Source organism: Somniosus microcephalus, chromosome 1, assembly GCF_052327205.1.
Source record: "Somniosus microcephalus isolate GS21.2 chromosome 1, FLI_Smic_1.0, whole genome shotgun sequence".
Taxonomy (NCBI): Eukaryota; Metazoa; Chordata; class Chondrichthyes; order Squaliformes; family Somniosidae; genus Somniosus; species Somniosus microcephalus.
The window spans coordinates 116,261,339-116,274,754 of NC_140987.1; the positions used below are offsets into that span (position 1 = coordinate 116,261,339).

Consider the following 13,416-nt stretch of genomic DNA (forward strand, 5'->3'; position numbering starts at 1 on the left):
GGTGTATTGGGAGCAAAGCTGGAGATTCAGTACATGCATACTTTAGCTTCATAATCTTAAATATAGATTGGAAGTAGATTTGGAGGGCAGCTACTACATGATTTTTACATCTCTTTCCTTTACAATTTTTTTTGTGTTTTGGGAACTATTTGGTAATTACATGATAGTCAACTTGCAAGAGCTGTTAATATTAAATTGAGTTATTGTTCACAGGTACCTGCTTCCATGAAACTCAATTGAAATGGCTAATTTTAAAAGGATTGGGAAATATAATATTTTAATGCTTGGACCCATGTAGCACTCAGCATTAGCTCCCAACTGCTCAGCACCATGGAGCAGAGGTTGCCATAAACTCTGCTCCTGCTCAAAAGTTCTCAATTTTAGCCACATTGAGTGGGGAGGTGCTCTAAGCAGAAAAGGCAATGTGTCTCTGGGGTAAAGGGAAAATTGGAACGGAATGTTATGCCTGACTCTTGCTGATATTTCCTGTTGGCTGCCTACAGGGGGTGTAAGAGATATGATCACTCAGTGCTGAGCTGAAATCAACATAAGCTAATTGAACTATATAGCCAAAACAACAAAAAATAGCATTTATATAGCGCCTATAATGAAGAAAATGTCCCATGGTGTTTCACAGATGCACAATTACACACAAATGGCTGCTAAGCCAACGAAGGAACTATTAGGAGGGGGAAACCAAAAGCTTGATCGTAAGGAGAGACTAAAAGCATGAGAGGGAGGTGGAGAGGCAGAGGGATTTAGAAATAGAACTCCAGAGCGTGGGGCGCACATAGCTGAAGGCATTGCTGCTAATGGTGGGGCAAAGGGAGCAGGGGTGCTTGGGCTGGAGTCAGAGGAACAAACGGTTCTGGGAGGGGGATTAGTGGGGGGCGGTTTGTAGGACTGGAGGAGGTTCGAGATAGGGATGGGCAAGGTCGTGAAGAGATTTAAATATGAGGATGAGAATGGCTAGTTTCATACCACAGATGAAACCGCGTTGGTTGCAACAAATTTAAATTGCTGCTATTACTCTGGCATCCACCTGCAATTTAAACTATGTAGATTTGAAAATGGCAAAATAAAGACCGACAATTACTTAGTAGTCATGTACGATGTAAACAGGACATAAAGCTGAACTCATCTGTCTTGGTCGTATTGTGATCTTCAGGTCTTTCGTACTTGTAACCGGTGTGAGCCTACATATTGATTTAGTGTAGTCTGGAAAATTTGTTAATTGTTCCGATTTTTATTTATTTTCTCCTTTCTCCACAGTACAATGATAACGATAACAATGATCACTACCCCAATAAAAATGAAATGACCCAAGGGGATAAACTTAGGGTCTTGAAGAGTAGAAGACCAGCTAGAGCTGTAACCACTGGATCAATAAAGTGAGTATCTTTTAGGAACAGTATTACAGTACTGTCAAAAATAGATATTTGCATCTGACGACTTGTGGGCAAAAAATGCCGTGCAAAAGTTTTGGCTTTTACTTTTGGATGAATTTTTGTCCTTTATTCAGATAAGGGATGTTGTTTCTGGAGAGTGGAACACATCCCTATTTCAGATACTCGGGCCGATTTTCCTGGAGCCGTCAGGCGGGGTTTCAGGCATGTGTGGGGGGGAAAATCGCAAAAATAGGGGGTCGTGGCCCCGTCCGACTTTCACCCCGGCGTTTCAATCCAACCCGAATCAGTCCCGCCCGCAGCAGGCGGGACTGGTCTTTAGGCAGCCTCATCACCAATAATTGGCATCTATAATGCCATTTTAAGGGGCCCTTGCTATTTTTAACCTTTCCCCACGTTAAATACGCCTGGTGGGAACCCCGCTGATGAAACCTGGCGTGAACAATATCGGTTTGCTTACTATCAGCTGCAGGTCAATCAGGAAAGAAGAGATTTAATCAGACAACATTTGTAGGTTGCAGGACCTTGTTGTTTCAGGCTTGGGGCAACTTGTTCCAGGCTTAGGCACAGCTGTGGAAGGTTGGAGCCTCACCCACTTCTCCAGTGTGAGCTCCTGGGAAGCACCTCTCGGCACCCTCACTCAGCGCTTCCTCAACGGAGGCATCTACCAGATGTATAGGAGGCCTTTTTTCCCTTCCCTTCATGCCATTAGAGGATCTCCAGCAGCAGAGGCGTCAGCAGCAGAACCAGGAACAGGAGCGCCAGGCTGCTGCTCACTCACCTGAAGCTGCACAGGCCAGAAGGGGCCAGCGCTTGGATGTGGCTTGAGAGCACCTTGCTGCGCATCAGGGGGCCATGGGGACCCGTATCTGCACTGGCAGTCCTACTCAGAAGGACTTCCATGAAGGTCTGGTTTCTCTGTTCAATGGATGCCCATTGCTCCTCAAGACATGTCATTCTATTATGAGCACTCACCATGTTTTCCATACCCTGGCGACTTATCTCCTCCATGGAGGGTGCCAACCTTTCCATGGTGATGCGTTCATGCGCCAATGACTACGCAAAGGCTCAGCTCATCTTCGCTATGGACTCCTCCATTCGCTCCACACTCGCAGCGACCCTGGAGACAAAACCTGCCAGAGACTCCTGCATCTGTGCACGGAGATCCATTGCCTCTTGCGGATGGACCCAGAGGCAGAGGGTCGACATGCAGCTGAGCTAAGCTGGCAGAGTCCTGCGCCCTCCGACGAGGACTCTCCACTGCTGTCCCTGTCTCCACAATCTGCTGATGCTCACTTGTGAGCTGTGAACCACCAGGTGACAACACTACTCTATGTCCCGAAGGCACCGCCCCCCCCCCGAGGTGCGAGTGTCTGCGCTGGTGCTGGGTGCGCTTACTTCTGCTGACGCTGCGCCCTCAGAGGTTGGAGCTTCCTCTGAGGAGTCTGGCTGCACAGCCTCTTCCTCCTCCACAGTGGGGACGGGGGCTCTGGATGGTACTGTGGGGGTGTAAAGGAAGGAGTTAGAGATGTAATGCCAAGGTTCTTCTGGTGACTCCCAGCGAGTTGACATCTGCTGATACCTGCATCCATGCAGCATTGGTCTCAGTGGGAGGCCTCTTCCTCCCTGACCTAGGGAAGAGGACCTCCCTGTGGGCCCTAACCCCACCCAATAATGCCTGCAGTGAAGCCTCGTCGAATTTGGAGGCAGCTCGGGGTCTGGCACTGGCCACAGCTGCTGCAGGCTCATCTGCCATCCTGTGTGGTTCGTTTGGAAGCCTTCAGAGGATGCAGTGCTTGCTGTGGACCTTGAAAGCACCACGAATTATGACATCATACTGTGGGGCTTTCTGACTGGAAATAGTCAATTAGCAAGGGTTCCCACACGCTGGAAATTAATTGGCCAATTGAGGGAAAATTGTATCGATGTGGCAGACCCATTTAGATTCGTGTGAGAACCCCGACATTCGGGGAACCCGACAATTCCCCGCACCTGCAGGAAAATCGACCCCTCAGTGTCTACATCATGTACTCCTGGGTCAAGAATAGCACAGTTAGCTGCAGAGCAAACTCCTTTTATTGAGCCCCAGTAATGTGCCTTAATGCCAATCTCAAGAGCATCTCTATTGCACTGTGGATAGTTCTGTATCCCACACCAGACATCGGTGTGACCTGTCAAATGAGTGTCAGGTTGGCTCGGCATTTTTGTGTTGGGATCCCACAATTGTTCAGAACTGGGTTGAGATTTGCCCAAAATCATTTCATGTGGCCCTTAAACGCATAGGAGGAAACTTTAATCTCATCAGTCTGGGCTGACTGAATTTGGTCTGAGGTAGGAGAACTAGGTGCTAACCTACTGCAACATCCAGCCTCTCGGCTTGTGGTTATTGCAGTGAGGATCTATGTTGTATTTTTGGGCGTAGACTCCTTTGTGCCATCTCAACAACCTGTATTTATATAGCGCCTTTAACGTAGTAAAACATCTCACGGCGCTTCACAGGAGTGTCAGAAAACAAAATTTGACACCAAGCCACACAAGGAGAAATCAGGCCATATGACCAAAAGCTTGGTCAAAGAGATAGGTTTTAAGGAGTGTCTTAAAGGAGGAAAGCGAGGTAGAGACACTAAGAGGTTTAGGGAGGGAATTCCAGAGCTTAGGGCCTAGGCAGCTGAAGGCACGGCCACCAATGGTTAAGTGACCAAAATCAGGGATGCTCAAGAGGCCAGAATTAGAGGAGTGCAGATATCTCGGCGAGGTGGGGGGATTTGTGGGGCTGGAGGAGATTAGAGATGGGGCAGGGCAAGGCCTTGGAGGGATTTGAAAACCAGAATGAGTAGGTCAGCGAGCACAGGGGTGATGGGTGAACAGGACTTAGTGCGAGTTAGGTCACGGGCAGCCGAGTTTTGGATGACCTCAAGTTTACGTAGGGTAGAACATGGGAGGTCAGCCAGGAGTGTGTTGGAATAGTCAAGTCTAGAGGTAACAAAGGCATGGATGAGGGTTTCAGCAGCAGATGAGCTGAGGCAGGAGCAGAGGCAGGCGATGTTACGGAGGTGGAAATAGGTGGTCTCAGTGATGGAGCGGATATGTGGTCGGAAGCTCATTTCAGGGTCAAATATGATACCAAAGTTGTGAACTGCCTGGTTCAGCCTCAGACAGATGCTAGAGAGAAGGATGAAGTTTGTGGCTGGGAAACGGGGTTTGTGATGGGGACCGAAGACAATGGCTTCGGTCTTCCCAATATTTAATTAGAGGAAATTTCTGCTCATCCAGTACTGGATATCGGACAAGGAGTGTGATAAATCAGAGGCAGTGGAGGGATCAAGAGAGGAGGTAGAGCCCGGTGTTGCTAGCGTATATGTGGAAACTGACGCTGTTTTCAGATGATGTCGTCGAGGGGCAGCATGTAGATGAGAAATAGGAGGGGGCCAACGATAGATCCTTGGGGGACACCAGAGGTAACGATGCGGGAACGGGAAGAGAAGCCATTGCAGGTGATTCTCTGGCTACGATTAGATAGATAAGAATGGAACCAGACGAGTGCTGTTCCACCCAGCTGGACGACGGTGGAGAGGCACTGGAGATGGATGGATTGGCCAACCGTGTCAAAGGCTGCAGACAGGTTGAGAAGGACGAGGAGGGATAGGTTACCTTTGTCACAGTCACAAAGGATGTCATTTGTGACTTTGAGAGCCATTTCAGTACTGTGGCATGGGTGGAAACCTGATTGGAGGGATTCAAACATTGAGTTCTGGGAAAGATGGGCACGGATTTGGGAGGTGACAACGCGTTCACGGACTTTGGAGAGGAAAGGGAGGTTGGAGATGGGGCGGTTGTTTGCAAGGACGGAAGGGTAAAGTGTTGGTTTTCTTGAGGGGGGTGATGACGGTGGAGTTGAAGGAGAGGGGGATAGTATCTGAGGAGAGGGAACCGTAAACAATATCAGCTAACATGGGGGCCAGAAAAAGAAGTTGGGTTGTCAACAGTTTAGTGGGAATAGGGTCGCGGGAGCAGGAAGTGGGTCTCATGGACAAGGTGAGTGCGGAGAGGTCATCTGAGTGAAACTGGAGAAAGATGCGAGTTCAGGGCTAGGGCGTTAGAGGAAGTTAGGGGAAGGAAGAGAAAGAAAGTGGCAGAAGCAGTTGATCGGATGGTCTCAATCTTGGAGACAAAAGTCCATGAGCTCCTTGCATCTGAGCTGAATGTTGCCCCTCATTTAAAAGAAACCTTATGACAATCTTATGTGCTCAGATGGAATAAAGAAGGATGCAGCTTAAAATGCAATATAATTAATCTTTGGTGGAAAAGCCACAAACCCAGAGATTGGTTAAGTGCAGTAGTTTAGCACGCTGTCCTTACACTTTTGGGGCTGGTATCGGAATGAGCCTAGATTGATAGTATGCAAGTAGAAAATGTGTATTCCCATTTTCGTATTACTATGATGCATGAAACTGATGCTTTGGTACATGTGTGACTGCTGTTAATAGTGCAAACTTTCCTGCAGATGGCTTATTGTCTTGCAGTGACATTTGGTTAGGTTTGCTGCACATACTGGTGTTGAAACATCAAGTTTTAATGTTCTATCAGAATTGCTAGAAAAGTATCCAGCCCAGCAATTCAGTGTTTTTTTTTAAAGTATGCTAGTGTGTCTTCGCCTCTTCCTCTTTCCCTACCTCCTCCTCCTGAAGGGAATAACTTGTGCACGGGTACAGATGAATGGATGCTGGCAGCAATCTGATGCTTTTCTAAGTATCAGTGTGTTCATGAGTTAGTGTAAACAGTATGGCCCAGAAATTCGGTGGGCTGCGCCACCAGTTAGCGCCTAAAGAGGGCACTCAGTGGCTTTAGCGCCACTGGCCACGCCTCCCGCGATATTGAGCTGGGGCGCTAATGGCGGCATTAGCCTGTTGTGCTGCGCCGCCAACGATGACGTCGTCGGTGTGCGCAGCGCCCCGCTACCGCCCCGATCGCGATATTTGGCAGCGACCGCCTCTAGCGCCGCTCACTAATCGTGCCCAGTTCACGGGGCCTACCTGTGTCGGCAGTGGCGCAAATTAAGGTGGAGGTGCGGGTCGGCCGTTTTTTCGGCGGCTGCCTGCCAGCACCCCCGTCCCCGGCCTCCTGTTCTCCCCCCACGGCATTGCCGGCTGTTTTCCGAGAGCCCAGCACTTCTCCTCGGTGCCGGGCTCTTTTGCCGGCACTCGCGATCGCTCATTGCGCTGGTGCAGGCCCCTCCCCCTTAAGAATGTGAGGAAGGCCTGCAGTACCGCGCGGCACGTTGCGCTGCGATATTCAGTTTCAGCGCCCTAAGAGGGACACTGAGCGCCTCGAGCCTCGCCCCGTGTCCCTCTTGGGGCGCTCAAGCTGAATTTCCGGCGATCGCTGCTGCTCCGATCGCAGTGCAAAATCTGGTGCCCAGGCGAGCTTGGCGCCCCGTTTGCGGCTCCACCCAATTTCTCCCCCTTTGTGTTGACAGACTATTGAATGATGGGTGTTTCACCTGTGCATGATTCTATCCTCGCCTGTCGTCCACACAAGCTTGCATTACTAAATAGTGATTTGGAGCAGGAGCCCTGGTTCTACTTTCCCTTTTTTCTTTTTCCTGTCCCTTCCCCTTACAGGACATTGAAGTTAGTTATAACAACTCACTGCCAGCAGCTAAATTGTAATGTTCTACCACAGAAACAGGCTTTGAAGCCCAACAGGTGTGTCATAAGAACATAAGAAATAGGAGCAGGAGTAGGCCATACGGCCCCTCGGGCCTGCTCCGCCATTCAATAGGATCATGGCTGATCTGAATCTAGACTCACGTCCACTTCCCTGCCCTCTCCCCGTAACCCCTAATTCCCTTATCTGCTAGGACAATGTCTATCTCCATTTTAAATTTATTTAATGTTGCAGCTTCCATAGCTCTCTGGGGTAGCAAATTCCATAGATTTACTACCCTCTGAGTGAAGAAGTTTCTCCTCATCTCAGTTTTGAAAGGGCAGCCCCTTATTCTAAGATTATGCCCCCTAGTTCTAGTCTCACCCATCAGTGGAAACATCCTCACCGCATCCACCCGATCAAGCCCCCTCACAATCTTATATGTTTCGATAAGATCGCCTCTCATTCTTCTGAACTCCAGTGAGTAGAGTCCCAACCTATTCAACCTTTCCTCATACGTCAACCCCCTCATCTCTGGAATCAACCGAGTGAACCTTCTCTGAACCGCCTCGAGAGCAAGTATATCTTTTCTTAAATATGGAAACCAAAACTGCACGCAGTGTTCCAGGTGTGGCCTCACCAATACCCTGTATAACTGCAGCAAGACTTCCCTGTTTTTATACTCCATCCCCCTTGCAATAAAAGCCACGATTCCATTGGCCTTCCTGATCACCTGCTGCACCTGCATACTAACTTTTTGTGTTTCACGCACCAGGACCCCCAGATCCCTTTGTACTGTAGCACTTTGCAGTTTCTCTCCATTTAGATAATAACTTGCTCTTTGATTTTTTTCTGCCAAAGTGCATAACCTCACACTTTCCAACATTATATTGCATCTGCCAAATCTCTGCCCACTCACTTAGCCTGTCTATGCCCTTTTGCAGGTTTTTTATGTCCTCCTCACTCGCTGCTTTCCCTCCCATCTTTGTATCGTCGGCAAACTTGGATATGTTGCACTCGGTCCCTTCCTCCAAATCGTTAATATAGATTGTAAAGAGTTGGGGTCCCAGCACTGATCCCTGTGGGACACCACTAGTTACTGATTGCCAGCCCGAGAACGAACCATTTATCCCAACTCTTTGTTTTCTGTTAGATAGCCAATCTTCCACCCATGCCAGTATATTACCCCTAATCCTGTGATTTTTTTTTATCTTGATCAGTAATCTTTTGTGCAGAACCTTGTCAAATGCCTTTTGGAAGTCCAAATACACTACATCCACTGGTTCCCCTTTATCCACCCTGTATGTTACATCCTCAAAGAATTCAAGCAAATTTGTCAAACATGACTTCCCCTTCGTAAAACCATGCTGACTTTGTCCTATTAAATTATGTTTATCCAAATGCTCTGATACTGTTTCCTTAATAATGGACTCCAACATTTTGCCAACCACAGATGTTAGGCTAACTGGTCTATAGTTTCCAGCTTTTTGTCTACTTCCGTTCTTAAATAAGGGTGTTACATTAGCAGTTTTCCAATCTGCCGGGACCTTTCCTGAGTCCAGGGAGTTCTGGAAAATGATCACCAATGCATCCACAATCCCTACCGCCACTTCTCTCAAGACCCTAGGATGTAGGCCATCGGGTCCGGGGGATTTATCCACCTTAAGTCCCATTATTTTACTGAGTACCATCTCTTTTAGTGATTTTAATCGTGTTTAGCTCCTCCCCCCAATTGCCCCCTGTTTGTCCAGTGTTGGGATATTTTTAGTGTCCTCTACTGTAAAGACTGATACAAAATATTTGTTCACCGTCTTTGCCATCTCCATGTTCCCCAGCACTAGTTTCCCGGTCCCATCCTCTAAGGGACCAACGTTCACTTTAGCCACCCTTTTTTTCTTTTTATATAGCTGTAGAAACTCTTGCTATCTGTTTTTATATTTTTTGCTCGTTTACTTTCATAATCTATCTTCCCTTTCTTAATTAATCTTTTAGTTATTCCTTGCTGGCTTTTAAATGCTTCCCAATCTTCTATCCTCCCACTAGATTTGGCTACTTTATATGCCCTGTTTTCAGTCGAATACTATCCTTTATTACTTTACTAAGCCACGGATGGCTGTCTTTTCTTTTACTCCCCTTTTTCCTCAGTGGAATATATTTATCTTGAAAGATGTGAAATATCTCCTTGAATGTAGACCACTGCTCTTGTACCGTCTTACACTTTAATCTGTTTTCCCAGTCCACTTTAGTCAATTCTACTCTCATACCTTCATAGTCTCCTTTATTTAAGCTTAGTACGCTGGTTTGAGATCCAACTCTCTCACCCTCAAACTGAATTTGGAATTCAACCATATTATGGTCACTCATTCCAAGGGGATCCTTTACTGGGACATTTTTTATTAATCCTGTCTCATTACACAGGACCAGATCTAAGATTGCCTGCCCCCTGGTTGGTTCAGTTACATACTGCTCAAGGAACCCGTCCCTAATGCACTCTATGAACTCTTCCTCAAGGCTGCCATGCCCAATTTGATTAGTCCAGTCAATATGAACGTTAAAATCCACCATGATTATAGCTGTTCCCTTACTACAAGCTCCAACTATTTCCTGATTTATACTCCGACCAAGAGTTGCAACTGTTAGGAGGCCTATAGACTACGTCCACTAGTGACTTTCTCCCCTTATTATTCCTCATCTCAACCCAAACTGTTTCACTATCCTGATCCTTTGACCCAATATCATTTCTGACTATTGCAGTGATTCCATCCTTGATTAACATAGCAACCCCACCTCCCTTTCCTTCCTGTCTGTCCTTCCTAATTGTCAAATACCCTTGTATATTTAGTTCCCAGTCATGATTATCTTGCAGCCATGTTTCCGTAATGGCCACCAGATCATACCCATGTGTAGTTATTTGTACCGTCAACTCGTCAATTTTGTTACGAATGCTGCGTGCATTCAGATAAAGAACTTTCAAATATGTTTTCTGACAATTTATTCCTGCTTTTACCCCTTTTACTATTTTACCTTTATCATTATACATTCTGTCCCTTCCTGACACGCTCTGGTTTTTAATTCCCCCTCTGCTACCTTGCTCTATTGCCTTCTCCGCTGTCATTTTTATTTTTCGCTCTCTTAAAACCTCCCCCCCACTAATTAGTTTAAAGCCCTCTCTACAGCCCTGGTTATTCGATTCGCCAGGATTCTAGTCCCAGCACTGGCCAAGTGAAGTCCGTCCCAACGGAACAGCTCTCTCCTGTCCCAGTACTGATGCCAGTGTCCCAGGAAGCAAAACCCATTTCTCCCACACCAGTCTTTGAGCCACGCATTTAACTCTCTAATTTTATTTACCCTAGCCAAATTTGCACGTGGCTCAGGTAGTAATCCAGAGATTATTACCCTTGTGGTTCTGCTTTTTAATTTGGCCCCTAGCTGTTCAAACTCCCTCAGCAGAACCTCCTTCCTTGTCCTATCTATGTCGTTGGTACCAACATGGACCACGACAACTGGATCCTCCCCCTCCCACTCCAAATTTCTCTCCAGGCCAGAGGAGATGTCCTTAACCCTGGCACCGGGCAGGCAACACAGCCTTCGGGACTCTCGCTCTCGGCTGCAAGGAACTCTATCTATCCCCCTAACGATACTATCCCCTACCACTACAACATTTCTTTTAACTCCCCCCACTTGAATGGCCCCCCCGCTCTACGGTGCTGTGGCCAGGTTGCTCATCCTCCCCGCAGTCCCTGTTCCCATCCTCACAGGGAGTAAGAGCCTCAAACCTGTTGGACAAGAGCAAGGGCTGCGGCTCCTCCAATACTACCTCCTGGATCCCCGTACCTGCCTCACTTCTAGTCACACCATCCTGACCCTGGCCATGGACTACATCTGAATTAATTAATCTAATTGGTGTGACTACCTCGTGATACACAGAGTCCAGGTAACTCTCCCCCTCCCTGATGTGTCTCAGTGTTTGAAGCTCGGACTTCAGCACGGAGCCGGAATTCCTCGAGCAGCCAACACTTACTGCAAATGTGATCACCGTGAGCATCAATGGTGTCCACCAGCTCCCACATATTGCAGCAGCAACACATCACCTGATCTCCCATTCTATGTAATTAATTAAATTTATTGATATTATTTTTAAATACCCTCTGCTCCGATTCTAGATGATGAATATCGCACCTTAGAAACTATAAACCACAGAGTTTAAGCTTAAAAAAGAGAGAAATACTTACCAACCAATCACTTACCCGCTTTCTGGTGACGTCACACTTGGATTACTTTTTACCTCTCTCCTTCCCTCCGAGTTCGGAGACTGGTAGGCCTTACCTGGTCTCTGGGACTTTTATAGCCCCGCTGCTGCCGCTGAATTCCCGCCGACGCTGTGAGGCCTTACCTGGTCTCTGGGACGTTTATAGCCCCGCTGCTGCCGCTGAATTCCCGCCGACGCTGTTTTTCTCCATTAGCCACCTAGTATAATCCCACCCTTCTGCTTACTCGCCATATACAGTTCAATCTTTTTTTTCCAAGCAGTTATCTAATTCCCCTTTGAAGAAATTTAAGCTCTGCTTCAACAATGGTTTGTGGTATTTGCTCATATTTTAACTGTAAAGGGTTTTTTCCTCGAACCTTTTCTTTAATTCTTTTTATCTTTAAATTTCTGGCCTCTTGTTGCTGTCTCAGCAACAGATTGTTTCCACTGATTGGCATTTTACTCATCATGGACTAATTTCTTAAGGGCAAATTGTGTTTGACTAACTTGCTTGAGTTTTTTGATGAGGTAATGGAGAGGATTGATGAGCACAGTGCAGTTGATGTTGTGATGTATGGACTTTCAAAAGCTGTTTGATAAAGTACTACATATTAGGCTTGTTAACAAAATTGAAGCCCATGGGATAAAAGTAGCAGCATGGATACAAAATTGGCTACGGGATAGAAAACAGAGTTGTGGTGAATGGCTGTTTTTCAGATTGGAGGGAGGTATACAGTGGAGTTCCCCAAGGTTCAGTACTAGGAAACATAGAAAAATAGGAGCAGGAGTAGACCCTTCGAGCCTGCTCTGCCATTCAATACGATCATGGCTGATCCTCGATCTCAACACCATATTCCTGCTCTCCCCATACCCCTTGATGCCTTTTGTGTCTAGAAATCTATCTATTTCCTTCTTAAATATATTCAATGACTTGGCCTCCACAGCCTTCTGTGGTAGAGAATTCCACAGGTTCACCACCCTCTGAGTGAAGAAATTTCTCCTCATCTCAGTCCTAAATGTCCTACTCCGTATCCTGAGACTGTGACCCCTCGTTCTAGACCCCCCAGCCAGGGGAAACATCCTCCCTGTATTCAGTCTACCTAGCCCTGTCAGAATTTTATATGTTTCAATGAGATCACCTCTTATTCTTCTAAACTCTAGTGAATACAGGCCTAGTCGACCCAATCGCTCCTCCTACGACAGTCCTGCCATCCCAGGAATCAGTCTGGTGAACCTTCGCTGCACTCCCTCTATGGCAAGTATATCCTCTCTTAGGTAAGGAGACCAAAACTGCACACAGTACTCCAGGTGTGGTCTCACCAAGGCCCTGTATAACTGTAATAAGACATCCTTGCTCCTGTACTCAAATCCTCTTGCAATGAAGGCCAACATACCATTTGCCTTCCTAATTGCTTGCTGCACCTGCATGTTTGCTTTCAGTGACTGGTGTACAAGGACACCCAGGTCCCTTTGTACATCAACATTTCCCAATCTATCACCATTTAAATAATATTCTGCCTTTCTGTTTTTCCTACCGAAGTGGATAACTTCACATTTATCCACATTATACTGCATCTGCCATGTATTTTCCCACTGACTCAACTTGTCTAAATCGCCTTGAAGCCTCTTTGGATCCTCCTCACAACTCATAATTCCTAGTTTTGTGTCATCTGCAAACTTGGAAATATTACATTTGGTTCCCTCATCCAAATCATTGAGATATATTGTGAATAGCTGAGGCCCAAGCACTGATCCCTGCGGTACCCCACTAGTCACCGCCTGCCACCCTGAAAAAGACCCATTTATTCCTACTCTCTGTTTCCTGTCTGTTAACCAATTCTCAATCCATGCCAGTATATTACCCCCAATCCCATGTGCTTTAATTTTGCACACTAGCCTCTTATGTGGGACTTTATCAAAGGCCCTCTGAAAATCCAAATACACCACATCTACAGGTACTCCCTTATCTATTCTACCAGTTGCATCCTCAAAAAACTCCAGTAGGTTTGTCAAACATGATTTCCCTTTCATAAATCCATGTTGACTTTGTCTAATCCCGTTGATATTTTCTAAGTGTCCTGTTATCACATCCTTTATAATAGACTCTAGCATTTT

The 13,416-nt window shown here is 46.6% G+C and overlaps 1 protein-coding gene across 2 annotated transcripts in view; it reads left to right on the forward strand.

The window, feature by feature from the left end:
- The window catches only part of LOC147124314 (dual specificity protein phosphatase CDC14A-like), a 122,197-nt gene extending 109,515 nt beyond the window's left edge, over positions 1–12,682 (forward strand). For both annotated transcript variants that reach the window (XM_085984898.1, XM_085984903.1), the window contains exons 12-13: positions 1,273–1,391; positions 12,463–12,682. In XM_085984898.1, the coding sequence (XP_085841024.1) occupies positions 1,273–1,391; positions 12,463–12,580 (237 nt within the window). In that variant the 3' untranslated portion in view covers positions 12,581–12,682. The remainder of the gene's footprint in view (positions 1–1,272; positions 1,392–12,462) is intronic.
- Positions 12,683–13,416: the final 734 nt, after the last annotated feature.